The following is a 26,058-nucleotide window of genomic DNA, read 5'->3' as shown; positions in this document are numbered from 1 at the left end:
TGAAGAATCAGTGACTTACAGTGGCAGACAGGAATGAATGTACATATAAAATGCTTTAGGATGCCATAAGAAACGCACCACTTCAGAAGACAGATGTGAAAACGTCCGAAATCTGTAGAGCTTAGTAGAGTTCTTAAAAACAGGAAAAGTGAGTGGTTTCTGCATAATTACTTGATTGTTATTTCCACATTTGCGCCGTTTGACCTGTGCAGCGTGCAATTAATGTATGAGAGTGCTAGATTTCTGTGCAGTGCGATGCAAGCACATCAACAGGACAGATTTATTTTGCAAATATCACAAGTCCGCGTTAGCACGCTAATTTTAATTTACACCTCAAAAAAGACTGGTTTATTGTGAAGATTGGAACCATACCAACATTTACTAACAGAATCTGACTATATGGAGTATCAGACCAAAATTGAGACTGGACTGAGGAGGTATGGCAGGGAGAACGTAATGTATTATCTGGGATGGAGAGTTGTTAAAGCGATGTAGAACTTCGTTACTCCCGTTGAAACCTGGTTGGGAACTGAGGTCGATTAAAGTAAATGGATAAATCGATGAGGGTCATTGCTATACAGAGTGAGACATGTCTCCTGATTCTGGAACTGTAAGGATAGTAGCTTCAGTGACAGCATTTTTGTTTAGTTTGTCTGTGAAGGGTAGCATTACAAAGTTTCAAAAAATTCAGATTCTAGTGGTATTCTAATCATAAACCAGTAAGCCATAAATAAAACTTTGTTTTCTGTTAAAAACGAATCAGGAAAAAACAAAACAGCTCATATCTGTGTTTGCAGTTGTTCAAAATTGCATAGAAGGAGAAAGAATATATATGAGAGAAACAGTTCACTTGATGGTTGAACTGCCCTTCTTTCGTAGCTAAACCAGACTGCAATAAAGAAAATCAAACTGCACATTTTCATAGTGTGCCATAGCATGGCACTCAGCTTTAAAAGAAAACCTGTGTTTTAATAAATATACATATCCTGTGTCCATCCAAACATTTATTGGAGTATTGTGCAAAAATTTGAAGTTAATCGGCAAAGAACCTTTTGATATTTTTGGTAACAACATTAAACATCAGCTTGAGTGTATATAATAGTATGGCTTAGAATGAATGTCGTGCCATGTTAAGTACCTTCTGCCACACACTTCACTGGTTCGCAGTGTAGACCGTGTATGCGGCTGCAGATTTAGGAAATGCACAGGTAAAATATTATTAAAAAAAAAAGAAAAAAATCTAAAGTCTAGTTTCTGTTGGAGAGCACTGATGCAGATGGCTTCTACATTTTTGTTTGAAAAGAGTGCTTCCTTTATTGACATTACCACATACATGTCCTACTGTTTACAGTGTATCGATTTGCTGGGGTTAAAAGAATTTTTGAAAATAAATGATAAACTCTGTGCTTGGTTTTGTGTCCAGTGTTACTACTCGTATGCAGACAAAAGTACAAAGCCCTTTTGCTATTTCACTCGATATTGTAAACAGGTCGCAAGTGAATCAGAGAACCACTTTGTTGATAACAGAGTATTGTGATGATGAGTTGTTATAATGCATTTCATTGGTTGACTGCCAAGTGACATCATGCCACACTAGAAGGGGCTAGCAAAACACAGGGTCCAATCACATTAATGTGACCACCCACCAAATGCCTGAAAACCACCTTCTGCAGTGCAGGAACTGTGTCAGTGAGGTTATGGAAGTTACTATCAGGGATGTGGAGCTATGACAACTCCATTGTCATGACCAGCTGCTCTAGGTTTCTCCTTTGAGAATATACGGCACGAACTGCCTGATCGACGTGGGCCCACTTACTCCCAATGGGGTTTAAATCTGTGAGTTTGGTGCCCAGGGGAGTATAATAAACTCGTCCTGGTGCTCTTCGAACCATGCGCGTGCACTCTAAGCTGGTTGATGTGTTGCATTGTCTGCTGTGCCGAGGAAAACAAATGAATGTACGACATGGTCCCCAAGAGTACGGGCATTCTTGTGTTGATCTATTGTGAATTACAGAATGATGAGTTCATGCAGTGAATGCCATGAAAAGATTACCCACACCCTTTAGTCTCCCTCCTCTGGCCTGGACCCATGAGACATTGTTGCAGGGCTCTACACGCTAATGGCTGTGTGCTGGAAGGAGCATAAAATGTGATTTGTGTGAAAAGGCGACCTGTTGTCACTCGGGCACGCAAATGCCATCCTTCGCCACTTGCTGCAGTGTCTTGTAAGCAGCAAGATTCACTTTTTAGTGAGAGACCATCTTACTTCTTCATAACTTCATCCAAATTTCCACCACGTCTGTAAAGCACACACGCACGCACGCACGCACGCACACACACACACACACACACACACACACACACACACACACACACACACTGTTCTATAGACAATTTTCGGTATATAATGTACAGATTTTACATTTGTATTGAACCCACAAATGGCGTCAAGGGTCAGATTGTCACTTGTTAATAACAAACCAGCCTCTTTAAATAAATCTTACTGCACACAGATTTCAAGATTTATCAATATGTGTGATATTAATTAGCTAAAATTTGATGATGGACAGCCGGCCGGAGTGGCCGAGCAGTTCTAGGCACTCCAGTCTGGAACCGCATGACCGCTATGGTCGGAGGCTTGAATCCTGCCTCGGGCATGGATGTGTGTGATGTCCTTAGGTTAGTTAGCTTTAAGTAGTTGTAAGTCTAGGGGACTGATGACCTCAGAAGTTAAGTCCCATAGTGCTCAGAGCCATTTGAACCATTTGATAATGGACAGAAATGCCCAGTGGTTAACTGACTAATGATGCACTCAGTATTTTAGCACAGGTCATTTAGCCAGTTTTGTTAAGTGTCCCCCTTATCATCCTTTAGCATATTTTCTTTATCACCCATTTCATAACTTTGCATTTGAGACATGTCATAACCCTTATTTCTGCATGTAATTTTATTGTTGTTTGTATGAAGTAGACTTCTGTTGTCATTGTCTGTCATGGGTATTGCTAAATTTTGCGTTTGTTGCAGCAAGCCAAACCTTCTGAAGGGTGTGTACGCAATGGGCTTCAATGCTCCTTCCAGAATACAAGAGGCTGCCTTGCCGATCCTGCTTGCAGAACCGTAAGTCTCTTTTTCAATTTGGAGGGTCGCTTCTGTCCTCTACAGAGTTTAATTGCAGCTAAATATGCAACATTTTATCTTTTCAACTTTAGGTTTTTATTAAATGGCACACTGCTGTTTTCTGGGTAGAGGAAATGGAGATAAATGATTGCATTTGCTCTAGAAAGGCCTAATTTTAAATAGCAGTTAGATATTAGTCTCCTCGTGAGGGACAAATTTGCATTTGTGTGAAATTAGAGTAAAGCAGTTGTAAGTTATTTCCCTTGCAGATCCTTCGTGATTTTGACTCTGCTGCAAGAGATAGATTTGCTAGGGGATGGGTGGGACCAGTGTAAAGAAAAGTTATTTTCAGTAAGTTAGCAGATGACTAGGTCTTTTGTACAATGCAAGGAGGGAAGCTTGGAATACAAATACAATCTTGACCCGGAACTTAATTTTCCCAGTTAATGAAAGTTGTTGATATCAGAAAATGTTAACATTTGTTTCTTTGGCATCTTTGTTCACATTACTTGTGAAATGTAAAAATTACATGTGCAAGGTATGGAGAACCTCGAGCACCTCTGTGCCTTCTTGCTGTTTTCACACTTTATTGTGTAAAGATGGTCATTGATTGCCATGTAGCATTTACTGAAGAGTTGGTGCACATGAAAGTTGCTGAGTTTCCAGATTTTTGTGGAGGGTGGTTGCTTGCTGTATTTTTTCTGAATAGTTTGATGGTGCATTACATATATTCGCTATAAACTATCACCTCAGTATGAAATATTAACATCTGTAGGGATGGATGCACAGTCCTCCGGTAATATGAACCAGCACCTCACCAAGCTATGCAGGAATGAGTCTTTAGAGGAATGTGTGCATTTTAAATCCAATGTTGTTTCCTTTCCTAGTAGGAAATAAATTCTAGTACGAACGAGACTGAGCACGAGCGCTGGAGATCACAACTTCGTGTTAATTTATAGGTCCAACCGAGCAGGAGGGAGGAGTGAGCAGCAGCAGAAGCTCTTCGTGTTAGTGCACAATGTTTAGTTCAGTGCTTTTCTCAAGAACTACTATGAAGAAATGAATATTAAGTCTTTTTCATATGATTGACTAGCGTGTGTCTAAGTTTTCTAAGAGCTTGGGTATTTATTTCATGCGTTAGCATTTATGTGAGGGACTTTCTTGCGGAAAAAGCAACTGGTGATAAATCTGTTGCCAATAGTGTGATTTGTTTTTGTTTCAATAGCTTTCAGGTTATGCATCTATAGTGTAGTGAGAACTTTGCAGAACTAATTTTAGTGTTTGTTTATTCTTCTCATTTGTAGTTTGTATGCATGTCAACTTCAGTAGCGCCACAGAGGATAAATTTCTCTCTTGTTGACATTATCTGTCCCCTAGTGAAATATGCTTTTAAATACTTGTCCTCGAGCCATTCCTCACTAGCCATTTTACACTTCCTGTCAGTCTCATTTTTATATGTTATATTTCCTTTTGCCTGCTTCATTTATTGCCTTTTTGTATTTTGTCTTTTCATCGGTTATAGTCGGTACCTCCTGTGTTTTCGAGGGATTTGTACGATGGGTGCACAAACTGTTCCCAATTCTGGAATTGTTGAGTAAGTATTTGAGTGACAGCAGCAGAATCGCGAGGTGTGTTGTCACGAAGCAACACAGTGCCTCAACGGATCATTTCACACCATTTATTTGAATTGTGCGCCAAGGTTTTCTCAATGTTCCACAATATTGTACTGAATTGATGGTTTCATTCAACAAGCAGGGTGTCCTGTCTGTCCCAAAAGGCAGTGAACATGATTTTTTGTACTGAAAAATGTTGCTTTGAATTTTTGTTTTTTGTGGGGCCACTCAGACTGTTTTGATTCTGGAGTGACATGACAAACCAAAGTTTCATCACTGGTCACAATTAAGTTTAAGAACTTCTTTCCACCGTTACTGTATTGCGTTAAGAAAGGTCTACAAGCACAGCAAAATTTTTTTGTTTTGTGGACATCCACAAGTGTATTCGCACCTGACGTGAACACAGTTTGTGAATATTTAAGTGATTCATGACAAACTCGTGCAAAACTGTTTCTGAAATTTGTAGAAGTCATCACAAGGCATTCTTATTGTTAATGAGCTGTCAATGACAACAGACGGCTGCCCTCTCTGTGTTTCATCATGAACATTCATCGTTGAATTGTCTCACCTGCTTTTTCACCACTGCATCAGTCATTATATTTTTCTCATAAAGCTCTAAAAGTTCACCTCGAATTTGAGCTTGCTTAACATTCTTTGCATTCAAAGACCGTATTACAGAATGAATTTCAGTTAGTAGCCTGGGAGATTACCTTAGACAATTTGAGTGATCACTAATAGATATAAACAACACACAATTCAGCTGTCATGGTGTCGGTGGAAGGACAATGAACCAGAGATGAGTGCTAATGTGCAGAACTGTGACACGTGTGCGTGGTGATGGTAGAACGAAGTGGTACTTTCCGGACACACCCCGTATCCATGGTAAAGCACTCTTTGGATCCAAATGTTTTGTGTGATATAAAAATTGTTTCCATTTTTTGTGGCTCCTGCTTGTGGGACTTCTGTATCTAGCTCATTTCCACTGTAACCCATTCACCCACTTATTGGAAGGCACTCATTAGTTGAATTGGTGTGTATCTGGTGTTTAACTGGGTTAAATTGATCCTGGATATAGAAATTGGTTCTGCTCCGCCCCCCCCCCCCCCCCCCCACCCCAAAAAATGCAAGCAGATGTTTTCTGTTATTTTTCTTTTCAGTACATTTTACAGTGTCAATGTTTCAAAGTCCTCTCTCACTATGGCTATAACCTCTGGAAAAGCTAACCAGTGAACAGAAAAGTATCAACACAATTTTTCTCGGTGCTTAAAATTTGAAGCAGGTTCCAACATTCTAATTCCTGCCCTCTTAATATTTTGTTTTTTCAAATACTGATTTGAACAGTGGTGAGAGTGGACCTTCCTGTTGAATTTCAGTTTTGACATGAAAGGGTTAAGAGAGAGACCCTTGAAATTTTATTTTGAACTTTGTATCCGTCAAGCTCATTATTGCTGTTCGTCTGGAAGAGAATAATTTTTTGCCTTCCTTTGCAACTTTATTGTTGCTATTGTTTTTATTCAAAAACATTTCACATAATTGTATAGGATACCTGTGGATTATGCCTAATATGATTAGGTGACAAATGCTTTGTAAAAAGGATAGTAAAAATCCAGTTGCAATGAGGAATAAAATTTATTCTTAATATTAAAGAAATAGCACTGAAGGAGCAACTAAGGAAGAATGGATGTAACTATTAACAATACAAGGTGGTGGTTGTTGTTGTTGTTGTTGTTTCAGGAAGCAAATTTTATGCTGAACATAACACTGTGCAGTGAAAAAGAGAAACTGTGAAAACATTAAGGTATTTCAGTTAAAACGTCTAGACCTTGACAGTTATGTAAAACTATTCCGTAATGTTTACTCTCTGATTGCAGGACACATCTGTGGAGGTAAAAGGGCAACTGCAATGAGGATTTTGTGGGAGGAGGCAGGGCCTGAATTTATAGAACTGCATAGAGGGCAACACCATTTGTCACTTGTTGCCAGTTGCTTGTCTATCTCTGGTTATTGACGTCTTTCTCAATTAAAAAGTTATCACTCTTCATTCTAGTGGCACAAAGTCAATATCTATGTTTTATCTAACTTAACTCCTCCTTAATTCTCACTTTATGCTGAAAGTATTATGGTGTTTGTGAATCTCCAAGTCCCCTCCGTGAAGAAATGTTCTGCTACAGCCTATTTGTCAGTATGTCCCAGGCGGCAATTCTTTTTATGTTTGGGTAAGCGAGTGTTGGTACTATCACTTGTAGTACTTGCCTGCAACTGCATGGAATTTTGTCACCATGTGCTCAAACTACGAAACTGACACACACACACTATATATATATATATTATATATATATATATATATATATATATATATATATATGACTTGTAAATAAAACAGAAAGAAACTTCCACATGGGAAAAATATATTAAAAACAAAGATTCCAAGACTTACCAAGCGGGAAAGCGCCGGCAGACAGGCACATGAACAAAACACACAAACACACACACAGAATTACGAGCTTTCGCAACTGGCAGTTGCTTCGTCAGGAAAGAGGGAAGGAGAGGGAAAAATGAAAGGATGTGGGTTTTAAGGGAGAGGGTAAGGAGTCATTCCAATCCCGGGAGCGGAAAGACTTCCCTTAGGGGAAAAAAGGACAGGTGTACACTCGCACACACACATACACACACATATCCATCCGCACATACACAGACACAAGCTTGTGTCTGTGTATGTGCGGATGGATATGTGTGTGTGTGTGTGTGTGTGTGTGTGTGTGTGTGTGTGTGTGTGTGTGTGTGTGTGTGTGTGCGCGCGAGAAGAGAAACAGCTTTCTGCATCACAATGAATTGCTCCACAGGTTCCTGTTGAGTTTGAGTATCATCTTCATCCGATAAGATGTGCAATTCATTGTCTTCAAACTTTATTATGGTTTTCTGCGCTCATATCTCACGTCAAAATCACCACTTCTGAATTTCTTGAACCACTTGAAACACTGCATTTTCTGTAGAGCATGTTTGCTGAAAGCTTCGAGAAGCATTCAATGCAATTCTGCAACAGTTTTCTTCAAATGATGATAGAAAACCAATGCTGTGTGCAAATCATTGTTCATGGGCACAAAACTTGACATGTTTACGGGTTTGAAAGGGATACCAGTTTATGGAACTTGGGTTGCTGTGTGTTGACATTCGTCGTCAGCTGTTACAAGAAGCAGATGACACTGCAGATGCAATCTCACTGGTCCTACATTGACAGCTAGCACAATATATAGGGAAATTCTGTTTTCATACTTCTAACCCTGGTGGTTCCTTTGTGCTGTGGACACAGCGTGAAGATGTGTTCGGGTATTTTCTTGGACATTTCAACAATATCAATACAGAAATTCAATTTACGATGGAGAAGCAGAGCATTGATGTATCCGTGATCAAATGAGTGCGTGTGACTTCAAGCTACGAGGTGCACTGTATAGCTACACGCACTGGTTGAAACCTCCATAAGAAATCCAACCATTGTCAAGACAAAAACAAACCTTGGCAGGCAGGTCTAATAAAATTTAAGAGCCAGTTTACTTATAAGATCAGCTTTTTAGAAGAATTGTCACTCCAATAACAAGATGGAGCGAACACACTGTCCACAAAGAGTGGAAGCCAGGACTAATAAGCAACAGCAGCCTTCATCTGGGAAAGTTTTTCTCCAGTTTTATTAACAAGATTGTAACAGGAAAGTGTTGGCCAAGTATGGAGTTGAGGTTATCTTCAGAACCACCTAGAAGATGAAAGAATACTTAAGAATGACAAAAGATGGATGGCATTGGCTAATGACACCTGAGGTTTAAAAAATTTGATGTTGCTTTGGGCAGATACACATTTGCAACATGGACAGAGTGTTAACACCCAGTTAGTTGATCACAAAAGGAACCTGCTCTGGGACTTAGTGACAAATAGTCTGTTGTCTGAGATAGAAATGACAAAATAAAATGCAGTGAGACAGGCATTTTAGCAAAGACAGTGCATTATCATGTGTGTGCATATAGGCGGACATAGAAATTAACTGACCTCATAATTTTAACAGAAAAGTAGAAGACATCAAGACAGATCAGATGTGGGTGTCAATTTTGTGCCAATAGAATGAGGATAGAGTGCTTTAATTGAAAACGATGGTTTCAGCCAGAGATAATCACACAATTGTCATTATGTGACAGAGGCTGGAGGCCTCTATGTGGCCCTCTAAATTTCAGCATCGCCCTAAAGACTTCACTGCATTTCCTATTTACCCTCTGAAGATCTCTCTTGCAGTCAGAGGCAAAATGTGAGGGAATAGTTAAGTGTATCATTCGTGGCCTCTTGATATGGGCATTTTGACTGAAGTAAACATTAGCTACGAAAGCCTACATTCTAACATCAATACTTTGAGGTCCAGCCACATAGAAAAATTTGGCCTGAGAAAACCAGGCATTTGTGCTGTCATTTAAATCATTACTGGTACATTTGCGTTCAATCTGTTGGAAACAATAATGTAGCCAAAAAAAAAAAAAAGATCCAACGATTATTTTTGATATTTATCGTAGTTCATTGATAGATTAAAAATTTTATGATTATGTCAAAAAATACAATTATTGCCTCCCTGCCCCCCCTCCTTCCTGCCAAAAAGGTTTGAAGTGAGTTCTTCAATTTTATGCACAATTGGCTTTTGTGTGGATAAAGCTGAAGCATTCTGGCATGCAGAGAGGTATGTTGCATTCAGGGTGATACCATTTAGTTTTTTCCTGCTTGTTTGGCGAGTGAATTGTCTTGTCTTCTTGGAACAAGTCTTTGAGCCCTGTGTTCGATGCGTCATCAATAGATTTGCCTGTAAAAAAGATTATTTAAGACCAATAAAACAAATAATTCAAGAAACTGACAGTAGAAGGCAGCACCTGTGCAGGGGCAGCTAGCGAGAAATCTGTACATTGTTCTCATATGAAATAAGTTCAGTTTTTGAGCAATAGGTGGTTCGTGTTGACAGTCAGGGCACGAGCTATACACTGTTGTGGTCTTTCGAATATACTGTCGTGGCTTGAATAATAGTTGTACTTGGTTGCTAAGTTTTAATAGGCAGCCGTGCAGGAATTACATCACTGTATTGATACGGTGCACTAGCCAGCTACAACTGCATTGCTAAAGATCTCACTTGTGAAATATATGGTAAATTCTATTGTGATTTTCCTTGTGTAGCCTTCTCCTAATCCACCCATTTACAAAGTCTACAATATGAAGTATTCTTCTGTGTGCCCTGCCTCAGAGCAGCAACACCGCCACCTGCTTTATGCCTTTTTGGCAAGTATTGTAGCAGCTGGGTAGGGATGATGAATTGCTGTTATCAGATAAATTTGCTTCAATTAAAATTCTTGGTATCAGGCTTCATTACAAATTGTTATATTCAATTTCTTTATTTGTAAAGTCCTAAGTTAATTTCCTGTGAGTTAATAATTTTGTAAATTTTTCGTTGCATACATAATTTGATAAATATTAATAAGCCCAAGGTGGAAAAAGAAAACGTTTATTGAGAGTGTTTATTTTTTATGCAAGTCCATGCAGGTTTGATCAATCAAAGAAAAGAGTACAATCAATACTTTTTTCAGACCTTATTATACTTAAGACAAGATTAAAACAAAACATTAACAAAACCACCATGTGCCCATTAAGATCTCCTAGTACTTACTTATTGCATGGAAATGACCTAAATATGCAGATTTTGAGATACTGCTCCCTGCAATATCGTGAGTTATTCTAATGGCAAATGCTGAGTGAATCCCTTTCAGTACAGGAAAGAAGTGAGGTTCCCAACTAAGCATGCTGCATAAGAGTTTTGAGCAATATCCTCTCTGTATCTGCTGACGTCTGTTCGCAATAACAAACTCTCTCAACACCTTTTGTCGTTAGAGTGGAGCTGGATGTAGTGGGTTTTGCTAAGGTTTACTGTTAGTGAATGTACTATGAACCAGATTCAAATATGTGCAACAAACTAGTTGACATCTGTCTCTAGGAGCGCAAAACATTTGATTGCAAATCAGGATTCTCGTAACTTCTGCAAACGTGGTGAAGTTGCTCACTCTGTCAGCGGACAGAAGTGGTTTGTTAATACAGTGTGTTAACTGTAAGACGGCAGCTTTGTGAGGGGAGTGCTGGGAGAGGAGGAAGCAAGCATTGGCTGGCGAGGGGAGGGGGGGGGGGGGGTGACAAGGCACGCCTACCAGTTGCACTACAAATTGTGCGTCATGCTTACACAAAAGCAGATGAAAGGCTTGGAAGTAAAACTCGCTTTAAATGTTGTTCGTAATCGAAACTGAAATCGTCATGTGTGTGATTCTAAGACTTGCCAAGCGGGAAAGTGCTGGTAGACAGGCACAATAAATAAAACACACAATCACACACACAGAATTTCTAGCTTTCGCAACCGACAGTTGCTTCTTCAGGAAATAGGGAAGGAGAGGTAAAGACGAAAGGATGTGGGTTTTAAGGGAGAGGGTAAGGAGTCATTCCAGTCCCGGGAGCGGAAAGACTTCCCTTAGGGGGGAAAAAGGATACACACACACACACACACACACACACACACACACACACACACACACATATCCATCCATACATACATACATACATACACAGACACAAGCAGACATATTTAAAGGCAAAGAGTAAGGGCAGAGATGTAAGTTGAGGCGGAAGTGTGGAGGCAAAGATGATGTTGAATGACAGGTGAGGTATGAGTGGCGGCAACTTGAAATTAGCGGAGATAGAGGCCTGGTGGATAATCAGAAGAGAGGATATATTGAAGGGCAAGTTCCCATCTCCGGAGTTCGGATAGGTTGGTGTTGGTGGGAAGTATCCAGATAACTCGGACGGTGTAACACTGTGCCAAGATGTGCTGGCCGTGCACCAAGGCATGTTTAGCCACAGGGTGATCCTCATTACCAACAAACACTGTCTGCCTGTGTCCATTCATGCAAATCGACAGTTTGTTGCTGGTCATTCCCACATAGAAAGCTTCACAGTGTAGGCAGGTCAGTTGGTAAATCACGTGGGTTCTTTCACACGTCGCTCTGCCTTTGATCGTGTACACCTTCTGGGTTACAGGATTGGAGTAGGTGGTGGTGTGAGGGTGCATGGGACAGGTTTTACACCGGGGGAGGTTGCAAGGGTAGGAGCCAGAGGGTAGGGAAGGTGGTTTGGGGATTTCATAGGGATGAACCGAGAGGTTACGAAGGTTAGGTGGATGGCGGAAAGACACTCTTGGTGGAGTGGGGAGGATTTCGTGAAAGATGGATCTCATTTCGGAGCAGGATTTTAGGAAGTCGTATCCCTGCTGGAGGGCCACATTCAGAGTCTGATCCAGTCCCGGGAAGTATCCTGTCACAAGTGGGGCACTTTTGTTGTTCTGTGAGAGGTTCTGGGTTTGAGGGGATGAGGAAGTGGCTCTGGTTATCTGCTTCTGTACCAGGTCGGGAGGGTAGTTGCGAGATGCGAAAGATGTTTTCAGGTTGTTGGTGTAATGGTCCAGGGATTCAGGACAGGAGCAGATTCGTTTGCCACGAAGGCCTAGGCTGTAGGGAAGGGACCATTTGATGTGGAATGGGTGGCAGCTGTCATAATGGAGGTACTGTTGCTTGTTGGTGGGTTTGATGTGGACGGATGTGTGAAGCTGGCCATTGGACAGATGGAGGTCAACGTCAAGGAAAGTGGCATGGGATTTGGAGTAGGACCAGGTGAATCTGATGGGACCAAAGGAGTTGAGTTTGGAGAGGAAATTCTGGAGTTGTCTTCACTGTGAGTCCAGATCATGAAGATGTCATCAATAAATCTGTACCAAACTTTGGGTTGGCTGGCTTGGGTAACCAAGAAGGCTTCCTCTAAGCGACCCATAAATAGGTTGGCATACGAGGGGGTCATCCTGGTACCCATGGCTGTTCCCCTATATATATTTGTCAAGTATGCGCTCACAAACCATTCATCTGTTTGCAATGAAACTTTGATTAGTTATTCCACGAATGCCCGAAAAGAGTAATGGATAATGTTTCAACAGTTAGGTCACTGTAGCATGCGTAGCGCAATTGCTGAGGTAAAGGCTTGTTATGCAGTTGACCCGGGTTCGATTCTCACTGCTTGCAATTTGTATTTCATTCCCTGCAATGTTAAACTAATTATTATTATTATTATTATTATTATTATTATTATTATTATTAATTATAAAATTTAATTTACTTAAACAGGTCATATAGTAAAATGTTTCGAAATAATACAGTAACCAGTGGTGGTTTCCATACAAAGCAGTACGGTAGCATGGAAAAATGAAATATAAGGTAATTTGGACTAAATAGGGGGCTCCTTCAAAGTAATCGCGAACGAAATATCTGAAACGGAAACTCACCTTTTCTTGCCAGGCGTCTGTGGTGATACGCTAGGATGATTCTTGGAAAACTGTTTGAATCTTCCAATGCTACGCACACTTTGTCCTGTGTATGTAGCAGCTCTCACTGAAGATTTGTAAATGGGGTGAAGCAATTTTTTCTGCTCCCTTTCCTCTTCGCAGCATTCAATCACACGCAATATAATTTTGCGAGCATCGCTACGCAATACTGGTGTCCTTCTAACCGTAGGCCTACCGGTAGGGGTTGTTGGCGACTCCAGAGGTGGGCCAGCAACTGCCTCTTCACTCATTTTGATAATGTTTAGCATAGTTGCACAATAAAAACACGCAGAACGGTACAGCGCAAAACAATAACGAAGCAGACGACAATGGCTACCTTGTCCAACACAGTCAGCTACATAATGTTGGCAGCAGTCGAAACTGCGTGCCTTCCGAAACCTCCCGACCTTTACCGACTTCTACTGATTCAGGACTAGGGAGAGGTCTGCCATCTAAAAGTTTACACACTGTATGTATGACTGAGTGAGGTAGCACAGTGGCTAGTATACTGGACTCTAATTCGTGAGGATGACTGTTCAATTCCACTTCAGGCTACACCGATTAGGGTTTTCCATGATTTCCCTAAATCGCTCCAGGCAAATGCTGGGATGGTTCCTTTGAAAGGGCATGGGTGACTTCCTCCCCCGTCCTTCCCTAATCCGATGAGACCGATGACCTCGCTGTCTGGTCTCCTCCCCCCCATACAATCCAATCCAATCCAATCCAATCCTTAATGTGTATGAGAAGTAGCAAGGACCATGGACAGATTCTTGAGGGACTCCATAATGTATCATTACTCAGTCACTACACTTCCCACCTATTTGTTGTTTACATATGAAAGTAGGTTTTGCTGCCTGTCCTGTACACATGATGTTGGTCAGTTACTCTCTTGTCCTCCAATTCCAGAGTGACACTCTCTTTCAGGAAGTATCCTGTAACAGACACAGGCTGATCGGTTTGCACACTCACTGCTCTCAGGGTGAGGGTGGCTCTCAGCAGCAGTGGCAAACTGAGGTGTTGGGTCCAAAACCTGACAGAATCAACTACAATAATAAATTGAAACTGGCCTCTGTTATTTATGTATTACATTGTCTGCATAGTGAAAATAATGGCAGTAGTAAACAGTAAGTGTATGAAGTTCTGTACGAAGCTGAGGATTTGCACTCACAGCATTTGGAGAACATTTTGAAAGTTTGCCTCTTTACATGTTTCAGCCCCCAGAACATGATCGCACAGTCGCAGTCCGGTACGGGGAAGACGGCGGCATTTGTCTTGGCGATGTTGAGCAGGGTGGACCCTTCTAAGAACTACCCTCAGGTAAGTCAGCAGCACTCGCACTTCTTACGCGTCTCTCTGAACTGAGGGAAAAACAAGTGTGTATATGTTACATGTGAACCCTGTTCTCCCCTATCTTGTCTTCGCAATCCCTACAGGAGATGTACATTTGTGACAGTAGAATGTTGTGCAGTCAGGCCCAAATGCCAGTTCTTTAGAATTAGTCACCAGTATTTTGCAAAAAGAATGTCTTCTGCTTTCCAGGGATTCCCATTTTCCACAAACAGACAAGCAACAGTGTGTAAAATAACTGCAGAAGTCAATGTGGAACGTACGACGACCTTGTGGCGAAATTTGGCATTAATGGGCAATGGCAGCGGACGACAGACGCGAGTATTTTCGCTAACAGCACGACATCGCCTGCAGTGCCTCTCCTCGTATCGTGACCGTAACAGTTGGACTGTAGACAACAGAGAACCTGTGGCCTGCTCAGATGAGCCCAGATTTCAGTTTGATTAGATTCCACAGAGCTGTGGATCCAAGTTGTCAACAAGATACTGTGTAAGCTGTTGGTGGCTCTGTAGTGGTATGGGCTGTGTTTACATGGAAGGGGTTGGGTCCCCTGGTGCAAATGAGCTGATCATTGGTTATGTTCAGCTACTGGGAGACCATATGCTGTCATTCGTGGACTTAATATTCCCAAACAATGATGGAATTTTTATGGATGACTATGTGCCGTCTCAATGAGCCACAATCATTCACAACTGGTTTAAAGAACATTCTGGACAGTTAAAGTGAATGCTTTGGCCATCCAGATTGCCTGACATAAATCCCATCGGACATTTATGGGATATAATTTAAACGTCAGTTCGTGTGCAAAATCCTGCACAGTCAGCACTTTCGCAATAATGGGCAGTTATAGAGGCAACATGGCTCAATATTTCTGCACGGGACTTCAGACTTGTTGGATCCATACAATATCGAGTTGCTGCACTAACACTAAAGAAGGTCTGGCATGATATTAGGTGGAGGTCCTTGACTTTTGCCACCTCATTGTATGTAATGACTACTACAATGCAGTAGTGCTACATACTATTATTATTATTGTCCTAATCGTTATTAGTACTGGTGGTGGTCAAATGCAAAGCATTCGCTGCTCGAAGACTTCAAATTTCTGCCACTTTGGATGTAAGGAGTCCTGCGATCAAGTGATTTGTAACAAGAAATGTAGTGCACAAATTTAAATTTTGTTAATTTTAAATGGATATGCAGGCCATAGGTGAAGCAGTTCTCAGTAAGGAGAGGAATTGTGCTGTTCAATCATGTTTTGTAACAGGTGTCTACCCTTAATGTAGATAGTCAGTTGCCTTTTCCAAAAGGAAGTTGTTGGTAGCAGTTATGATGCCTTGAGAATTCACTGAGAATTGCTTTGTCATTATGTAAATTAGTGTTGTTAGAAATAAGCAATTCCAATTGTCTCATTGATCAATAGTTAATGTTTCTTAAAAGGAAGCTACAAAAACATAATATCATTTATTGTTTATCATTTTAAAAACGGCAGTGTTGAAAGAAAGTTTATTTAGGCTTATGGTGGTGATGGTCGGGGTGGAGGGGAAGTAGTGTTTATCTCATTGAACTCGGGAGTAATGGTCTCAGAAAGGTCAGGAACTAGTGATCTAGTGAACTGTTCTTCTTTCATCACGATCATGGTTAGTCCGTTTGTGGATTACATTTTATCCGCCTCCCAAAACCTCTTTGTTTCTCCTCTTCTATTGCACTCTTCTTCATTGTTGTGGTCTTCAGTCTTGAGACTGGTTTGATGCAGCTCTCCATGCTAATCTATCCTGTGCAAGCTCCTTCATCTCCCAGTACCTACTGCAACCTACATCCTTCTGAATCTGCTTAGTGTATTGATCTCGTGGTCTCCCTCTACTATTTTTACCCTCCACGCTGCCCTCCGATGCTAAATTTGTGATCCCTTGATGCCTCAGGACATGTCCTACCAAACAATCTTTTCTTCCGGTCAAGTGTGCCACAAACTTCTTTTCTCCCCAATCCTATTCAATACCTCCTCATTACTTATGTGATCTACCGACCTAATCTTAAACATTCTTCTGTAGCGCCACATTTTGAAAGCTTCTATTCTCTTCTTGTCCAAACTATTTATCATCCATGTTTCACTTCCATACATGGCTACACTCCATACAAATACTTTCAGAAACGACTTCCTGACACTTAAATCTATACTCGATGTTAACAAATTTCTCTTCTTCAGAAACACTTTCCTTGCCATTGCCAGTCTATATTTTATGTAGAGTGCCTCATTTCCTAATCTAATTCCCTCAGCATCACCTGACTTAATTCGACTACATTACATTATCCTTGTTTTGCTTTTGTTGATGTTCATCTTATATACTTGGTTCAAGACACTGTCCATTCCATTCAACTGCTCTTCCACGTCCTTTGCTGTCTCTGACAGAATTACAATGTCATCAGCGAACCTCAAAGTTTTTATTTCTTCTCCATGGATTTTAATTCCTACTCTGAATTTTTCTTTTGTTTTCTTTACTGCTTGCTCAATATACAGATTGAATAACATAGCAGATAGGCTACAACTCTGTCTCACTCCCTTCCCAACCACTGCTTCCCTTTCATGCCCCTCGACTCTTACAACTGCCTTCTGGTTTCTGTACAAATTGTAAATAGCCTTTCGCTCCCTGTATTTTACCCCTGCCACCTTCAGAATTTGAAAGAGAGTATTCCAGTCAACATTGTCAAAAGCTTTCTCTATGCCTACAAATGCTAGAAACATAGGGTTGCCTTTCCTTAATCTTTCTTCTAAGATAAGTCGTAAGGTCTGTATTGCCTCACGTGTTCCAACATTTCTACAGAATCCAAACTGATCTTCCCCGAGGTCGGCTTCTACCAGTTTTTCGATTCGCCTGTAAATAATTTGTGTTAGTATTTTGCAGCTGTGACTTATTAAACTGATAGTTCAGTAATTTTCTCATCTGTCAACACCTGCTTTCTTTGGGATTGGAATTATTATATTCTTCTTGAAGTCTGAGGGTATTTCACCTGTCTCGTACATCTTGCTCACCTGATGGTAGAGTTTTGTCAGGACTGTTCATAGCTCTACAGTATTCTCTTCTCCGGCCTGCCTGCCCTACCGGAGACGTGCTATCATTTCTCTGTATCCTTCTGTCTTTGCTCTCTGGTGTGCCTTTGGTGTGTCTTCGTGTGCCCTTACTTCTCCAGGTTTCTTTCCCTTCCACCTTTAATCCTAAAGGTGTGTCCACACGATGCCTTTTTTGTGTTTAACTTCATATACTGGGTGATCAGAAAGTCAGTATAAATTTGAAAACTTAATGAACCATGGAATAATGTAGATAGAGAGGTAAAAATTGACACACATGCTTTGAATGACATAGGGTTTTATTGGACAGCAAAAGTCAGTGACTGTGCATGACAGTCGTGTATAAAAGGAGCTGTAATGAGAGAGAAATCAGATGCGGCAGCAGTCACAGCAGGTTGATGTTACCTGAAAAGGCTCTTTTAGTGAAGTTGTATTATCAGAATGGGGAATGTGCTAGTTCAGCGTTACGATCCTATCGCCATAGGAAGGGGATTTGAACGGATAAAAGTCGGTTGACAGATGCAGCTGTGGCGAGAATGTTTTCGACGTTCGAAGCCACGGGTTGTTTATACGATAGACCCCGTAGTGGCCGACCGAGCACAAGGCGTAACGCTGCTGATACAGTTCAGGAAGAAATGGAGAAGGTAGTGGGTTCGTCTATGCGCGGGGAAGTCAGCACTCGTGCAATCGCACGTCGCACCGGCATTCCATACACTACTGTTTGGTTGGCACTTAGGCGTACCCTCCGATGCTATCCATAGAAAATCCATTGGCATTGTGAACTGTTAACCCGGCGATTTAGTGAAGCGCAGGGCATTTGCGGTGTGGGAGTTTCAAAAGATGGCGGAAGATGACGATTGGTTGGGTAACGTGTTGTGGACTGACAAAGCTCATTTCATACTCAGAGGGTCTGTCAATGCCCACAACTGCAGGATTTGGGCTACCGAAAATCCTAGAACTGTCGTGGAAACTCCACTGCACGACGAGAAAGTCACGCTATGGGTTGGATTTACATCTACCGTTATCGGGCCTTTTTTTCTTAGAGAAACTGCGCGATTCCGGTTTTGTAACTGTTACTGTGACGGGTGAGAGGTACACTGTATCAGTTGAAGTTGTTCTCGTAGATTACAGTTTCTACTGTGTCTTTGTAATAGCAACCCAGTATGTACACTATTTGATCAAAAGTATCTGGACCTCCCTATGTGATGCAGGATTGAGCACTAAGTGTCACTAGAGGTGGACATGCCAGTATAAAAAGAGGTGAGATTATTGTGTTGTCAGTAGAAAAGCAGTAACAACTGGAAAAGTCAGTTAGGAAAGCTCAGTGACTTCGAATGTGAGCTAGTAATTAGATGTCACCTGAATTACAAATCCATTAGGGACATTTGAATCCTTCTAAAGGTGCCAACATTTACTGTTGATGTAATTATGAAGTGGAAATGTAAAGAAATAACCACAGCTGAACAGAACACTCATGTCCTGACAAGAACTGTGGAATATTGTGAAGGGTGGTTGTAAATTACACACAGTGAGTGGAAGGAGTGACTCATGAGTACTAAAGTGCTACCAGTAGCCCATTTAACACAAGGATTGTGCATAGGGATTTAAAAAGAATCCAATACAGTGAATGAACAACTCTTTGAGCTTCACATTTCTGGTCACTGCTAAGTGATTCTTTAGGTGGTGGAAAAAGTGACACCATTGGAAAGGGACGACTGGAAACAAATAATTCAGAATGACGAATCGTGCTATATCCTGCACCTGCAAACTCATATAAGGGTTTGGCGAAAGCCTGGAGAATTCACATGCTGGGAGGATGTTACTGTGCTATCGTGTATAGTGCCAGCAGTGAAGTATGAAAGAGAGAGTGTTATGGTATAGAGATGATTTTCATAATTAGTGTGTTCCCCTTATTGTGCTTAAGAAGACACAAAATGTGGATGGATATGAACACAAAAATACATCAATGTGCAGTGGGTGCAGAAAGAAACTGTTTGGAGAGTAAGATTGCATCAGCATGACATTGCAGTCTATCATAAAGTAACATTTGTGAGGCAATAGTTTGTGAACCATAACATTCCTGAATTGGACAGGCCTTTCCAGAGTGATGACCTGAATCCAATAAAACACTTATGGGATGAATTAGAATTAAGACTTCACTGCAGACCCCAGCATCCAACATCATTACCTTCTCTGGTTTTGGCTCTTCAGAAAGGAGGAGCTGCCATTCCTAAAGACAAATTCAGACACAGTGTTGAAAGTATCTCTAGTGGAGTTCGAGCTGTCAAAGGGCAGGTTCGGGCTGGCAAAAGGCAATGGGTGGACACACACCATATTAATTTCCACTAATACATATCCAGATACTTTCATCAGATCGTATGGAAGTGTGAGGCAAGGTTTCAGTTTTATCAAATGTCATTTTGTTTGTATTTCTGAGAGTGTGCCTAGAAACTTTATTTACTCAACTACTCTTAACCCCCCCCCCCCCCCCCCCCTCCCTACAGTGTTATGCACAGATGCTAGCAAGAGTACAGATAGGCTGGATGGTGTAGTTGCCTCTGCAAGGAATCTTACAAATCCCAAGCACCCTGAGACAGGGACTTAACATGGCGTAGCACCTTCTCCTTCTACCAGAGTGGTTGGAAAGTGGTTCTTAAGCGGCTTGTTTCCAGGACTCTACATAGTTTTGTAAATGCAGCTCCAGAGTGGAAGAAGTACAATAGATAGTTAATCATGTAGTTGTTCAATATTTCACATTTTTGTTTCTTGGAATTTGTTAACTATACATCTTGAACACTGTAGCAGTTCTTTTAGAACATCTATGTCAGCTGATCAGTTCCAGAACCCAGTTGGTCCTTGTTACAAAAAGTTGTAGCTGAGATTCTGTTATAAAAAGGGCTAGTAGAAATTATAATCACCGGCAATACTTGAACTGGGACAACAGCTATAATCTCAGTGGTGCATGGAAGTGAGCTGTCAGTGCTGAGAAGATGGAGAGAAATGTACTGCCAAGAGAGCAATGTGTGATGCCTTCGATGATTACCGTAGCAGAATACTGTCAAATGGTAATTCACAAAACCCAAAGAAATTCTGGTTGTATGTTAGTGGCACCAAAGTTAGTATCCAGCCCCTAATGAATGAGACAGGAATTGAAATTTAGGGTAACAAAGCAAAAGCTGAAATGCTTAACTCTGTTTCCAAATGTTCCTTGACAAAGGAAAACCCAGGAGAATAGCCCAATTTAATCATTGTACCATTGAAAAGGTGAATGAAATAAGTATTAGTGTCAGTGGCGTTGAGAAACAGCCTACAGCATTAAAATTGAACAAAGCTCCAGGGCCAAATGAAATCCCTACCACATTCTTTACTGAATTTGTGGCTGTGTTATCCCCCCCTCTTCTAACCATAATCTTACCATAAATCCTTCGAACAAAAAACTGTTCCCAGCCCTTTGAGAGGGGGGGAAAAAAAAAAACAACAGGTTATACCTGTCTACAAGAAGGGCAGTAGAAGTGATCCACCAAACTACCATCCAGTATCCTTGAAATCAGTTTGTTGTAGGATCTTGGAACATATTACGACCACCTCAGTGCCAACCATCATGGATTCCAAAAGCATCGATACATGAAACCAAACTCGCAATTTTCTCACTTGAAATACTGAAAGCTTTGGGTCAAGGCAGTCGGGGTAGATGCAATATTTCTCGACTTCCGAAAAGCGTTTTACTCGGTACAAAAGTATACTTATTATCGAAGGTAGTTATATGAGGTATCAAGTGAAATTTGACTGGATTGAGGACTTTGGTAGGGAGGCCACAACATGTTACTTTGGACGGAGACTCATCGTCAGATGTAGAAGTAACTTCAGTGTGTTGGGATCCTTGCTGTTCATGTTATATCTTAATGACCTTCCAGATGATATAAGTAGTTATCTCAGACCTTTAGTAAGTGATAGAATTATCTATGGTGCACTGGTTGAAAGAAGGTGCGTAAATATTCATTCATATCTTTATTTAAGATTTCAACCAGCTGGAAGGCTGGCAACGCACTTCAAATGTTCAGAAGTGTAAAACTGTGTACTTCGCAAAATGGAAAAAAAAGCATAATATCGTATGATTATAATATTAGTGAGTCACTGTTGGAATCGGCCAACTCATACAGATACCTGGATGTAACACTTGTAGGGTTATGTAATGGAATGATCTCATAGGCTCAAGTTGTGGGTAAGACAGGTAGTAGACTTCAGTTTATTAGTAGAATACTGGGGTAGTGCAATCAGCCTACAAAGTAGGTGCATAAAATCGCTCATACGGACAATTCTAGAATGTTGCTAAAGTATGTGGGGACCTGTGCCAAATAGAACTAACTGGATATTGAATGTATGCAGAGAAGGGCAGCCTTCTTGCTCTCCGTGGGAGAGTGTCTCAGAGATACTGAAAGAGCTGAACTGTACCTTTGGAAGCTTATGCAAACAATATTTTGTGGGCTTTATATATCAGATGTTCAATTTATATATATAAAATAGAAAGAAACTTCCACATGGGAAAAATATATTAAAAACAAAGATTCCAAGACTTACCAAGTGGGAAAGTGCCGGTAGATAGGCACCATGAATAAAACACACAAACACACACACAGAATTTCGAGCTTTCGCAACCGGCGGCTGCTTCGTCAGGAAAGAGGGAAGGAAAAGGAAAGATGAAAGGATGTGGGTTTTAAGGGAGAGGGTAAGGAGTCATTCCAATCCCGGGAGCGGAAAGACTTACCTTAGGGGGAAAAAAGGATAGGTATATACTTGTGCGCGTGCACACACACACACACACACACACACACACACACACACACACACACACACACACACACACACACACACACACATGCACATCCATCCATAGACACAAGCAGACAATGACTCCTTACCCTCTCCCTTAAAACCCACATCCTTTCATCTTTCCTTTTCCTTCCCTCTTTCCTGACGAAGCAGTCGCCGGTTGCGAAAGCTCGAAATTCTCTGTGTGTGTGTTTGTGTGTTTTATTCTATATATAGTTCCTGATGTACAGTTGCATTTTCATTTGTTTTGAACATTCAGTTTATTGTTGACAATTGAAAAGCTGATATTTGTTTTTTGAATGCTCAGCGAATTTTTACTTTCGAGAAAGGCGAATCAAAAAATTTGCATTAAATTTTGCTTGAAAAATGGAATAAAGTGCAGCAGCACATTTGAATTGTTCACTGTGGCTTTCATCAAATCTACTATGAGTAAGACAAAAGGTTGAGTGGTATAAACGTTTCAAAGAGGGATGAGAAAACTTTGGATATGATGACTGCCCTGGATGCTCTAGCAAATCAATTATTGGTGACTATGTGGAAGTAGTAAAGAAAATAGTTCTGAAAAATCACCGAATCACTATCATTGAGGTTCCTGATAGTGTCGGCATATCCTTTGGCTAGTGCCAAGCAATTGTTTTGGATGTTCTGAGCATGTATCGAGTAGCAGCAAAGTTTGTTCCGAAATTGTTGAATTTCAACCAAAAAGAATGCCATGTAGACATTGCTCAGGAATTGCTGAATGATGTCAACAACAATCCAGAACTTCCTGATGGTTAGAACAGGTGATGACACATAGGTATACGGGTATGACATCAAAACCAAGGCTCAGTTGCCCCAATAGAAGCTGTCTGAAGAACTAAGACTCAAAAAAATTTGTTAAGGTCGATCACTTGTGGAGGTTCTTCTCGGTGTTTTTTCGTATTAAAGTGGGGTAGTGCATCGTGAATTCTTGCCTTACAATCATATGGTCAATGAGGAATACTACCTGGAAGTTATGTGCAATTTATGTGAAGCAATCCGATGAAAATGATAAGAATTGTGGCAAAGTTACTTTTGGAAACTGCATCACAATAATACTCCTGAATGCCTCAGTACTTGATTGTGATTTTATCCGTATTAGCCAAATGTGGCCTTCCAGTGACTTCTTTCTATTCCCGAGCCCAAAGAGAACAATGAAAATCCATTGTTTTGACACTGTTGATGTGGTAAAAACAGAATCGCTGGAGGAATTGAACACCATAATGAAAATGAGTTCCAAAGTGCTTCCAGGATTGGAAAAAGTGCTGGCACAATTGTATTATATCGGGGGTGGGGAGGGTATTATTGTGAAAGGGACAAAGTTGATGTTGATGAAGAAAGATTTCTTAAGAAAAACAAAAATTCTCATTACTTTTGATCGCACCTCATATTTTGTAGTTTAAAAAAATACTGTAAAATCGCTTAAAATGAAATTTTTAGACCTTAGCAGATAAAGACACTGAGTCAGATGATTGAATTATTGCTTTTTTTGCTCTCCACTGAAAGTGTTTTATTATTACACTTAACGTTTACAGAGTACATTGGCTTGCTTCTGTTTGATAATATTTTGGACAGCCTGTTTTTATGAGATACAGTGTGAAGACTGAGCATAAAATATAAACATATTTTACATGTCAAAATCGAAACTTTATAGGATTGCATTGCTGCCTGTCTGTCTCCTAAGACACCTTTTTTAAAAGGAACTGGCATAGTTATAGTTGATTTCCCCTCCCCCAAATATTAAGGTCGCTGTCCGCTTGGCAGTAAAAGTTTTGAGCTTCTGAGTCAATGTAATCAAGTCAGGGCCATTTGTCACATGTTTTGATACGTGAAAACTCGTCATCGAAACCTATAGGTGAACTATCTATGTACGTAATTAAGTCTGTACAGAACACACAGAGTGCTAGTTCTACTGGCACAAGTTAAGGTTAGATTAATAATGGTCACAAGAAGTAAGAACAAAACTGTGGTATCTTCTTCTGGTTGCTGGCAGTCGGCTAAATGTCTCTCTGAAGACGTGGTTACGTTCATATGAACCAGATATCTGCATAGAACAGCAAGCAGAAAGCCTCAGCACAATGCTCTGTATCATAAGATGGCAGTTACGAACAGCCAAAGGGCTGCAGGTATCAACAAAAACTGTGCGAAATGGGCTCCATGAGTAGGAATTCATGTGCCAAAAAAAAATCTCAAGGCTCCTCCACTAAATCAATTTGGAGAGGGGCTCCTTTCAATGGGCACGAAACCATTCTTGTTAGACTAGATGGTGGTGGTGGTGGTGGTGGTGGTGGTGGTGGTGGTGGTTAGTGTTTAACGTCCCGTCGACAACGAGGTCATTAGAGACGGAGCGCAAGCTCGGGTTAGGGAAGGATTGGGAAGGTAATCGGCCGTGCCCTTTCTAAGGAACCATCCCGGCATTTGCCTGAAACGATTTAGGGAAATCACGGAAAACCTAAATCAGGATGGCCGGAGACGGGATTGAACCGTCGTCCTCCCGAATGCGAGTCCAGTGTGCTAACCACTGCACCACCTCGTTCGGTGTTGGACTAAGACAGCGCTGGGTTGCGACAGTCTTTTCTGATGAAATCCGTATCAGTCTCGACCCTGACAGTACTAACATTCGTGTCTGCCCCCCCTCCCCCATTGGAATGCATCGTAGGATGGCACGCATTGCGACTCCTTTTGGGGAACACATTGGTGTGGCATTGACGTATATGGACGATAGTGCATGCCCCATCATCACAATCTTGTGAAACAGAACACCTTCCTAGAATCAGTCAGTCATGAGAGACACTACAGGACATTGTACATACTGTTGTGGATGAATGTGACAATTCCTACAGGCTAATCTGCACATTTTGATAAGAAATATGCTTAACTGCATTCAAAAGTGTCCAATTGTGAGGAGAGCCCGTTGGTTGATATACAATGTTACCCAACATGAGAGTACGAAGGAACTGTACTGTATGCAGTGGAATCTTTTGTAAGGTTTTGCGTATTTTTGATAAAGACATTGTTGACCGAAAGCTCATTTTGTGACAGTCTTTTTGTTGTGCCTATGTGCAACAGAGTGTTTCCACTATGTGACGAGTAACAACTATCCTTTTCTTAATATTGTTATTTTTATATTCTTTTGACTATCTGTCAGAACAAAATGTTTTGTTTCCTATGATGTCCAGTAGTGACGATACAGCGATATGCAACATTTATTTTGAACCAGTTCAAGTTGTCTGCCACACTGAGTGCAGACTGTTACCACAGTGTCATTTGTATGTATCTGTTATGTGCAGGTGTTAGATTATCAAGAGAGCTGTGATTTTCTTTGCACAGTATTACTGTTATTGTTGGCAAAGTGCTTCATGATGTTGAAAGACAATGCCAGAAGTGAGAAAATCTTATTGGCATTGCAGACTGCTGCATAGAAGGTTTTTGGAGTTTCACTCCAAGCAGTACAGCAATTTTCTAGAGAAGCATAGGAATGGAGACCTGTAGACAAGAAAGGAAGTTTCCATCTCCAATTAAAAGATATTAATGAGAGAAGAACTGTTAGATTTGGATGATTTCCAGAAAGGTGGTGTTTGTCGTATTGTATGGGAATTTGACACCTGTGGTGAGTATCCCATGAGGCACAGGTGGCAGAATTT

The 26,058-nt window shown here is 40.9% G+C and overlaps 1 protein-coding gene across 1 annotated transcript in view; it reads left to right on the top strand.

Annotated features, from left to right (window-relative positions):
• LOC126295226 (DEAD-box helicase Dbp80-like) overlaps positions 1-26,058 on the top strand; it is a 123,734-nt gene that overhangs the window by 29,290 nt on the left and 68,386 nt on the right. Inside the window, exons 3-4 of the mRNA XM_049987571.1 lie at positions 3,025-3,117; positions 14,370-14,472. Of these exons, the coding sequence (XP_049843528.1) occupies positions 3,025-3,117; positions 14,370-14,472 (196 nt within the window). The remainder of the gene's footprint in view (positions 1-3,024; positions 3,118-14,369; positions 14,473-26,058) is intronic.

This window comes from Schistocerca gregaria, chromosome 11, assembly GCF_023897955.1.
Source record: "Schistocerca gregaria isolate iqSchGreg1 chromosome 11, iqSchGreg1.2, whole genome shotgun sequence".
Lineage (NCBI taxonomy): Eukaryota > Metazoa > Arthropoda > Insecta > Orthoptera > Acrididae > Schistocerca > Schistocerca gregaria.
Note: the sequence above shows the minus strand (reverse complement) of the source record. Positions and strands in the feature narration are given on the sequence as shown.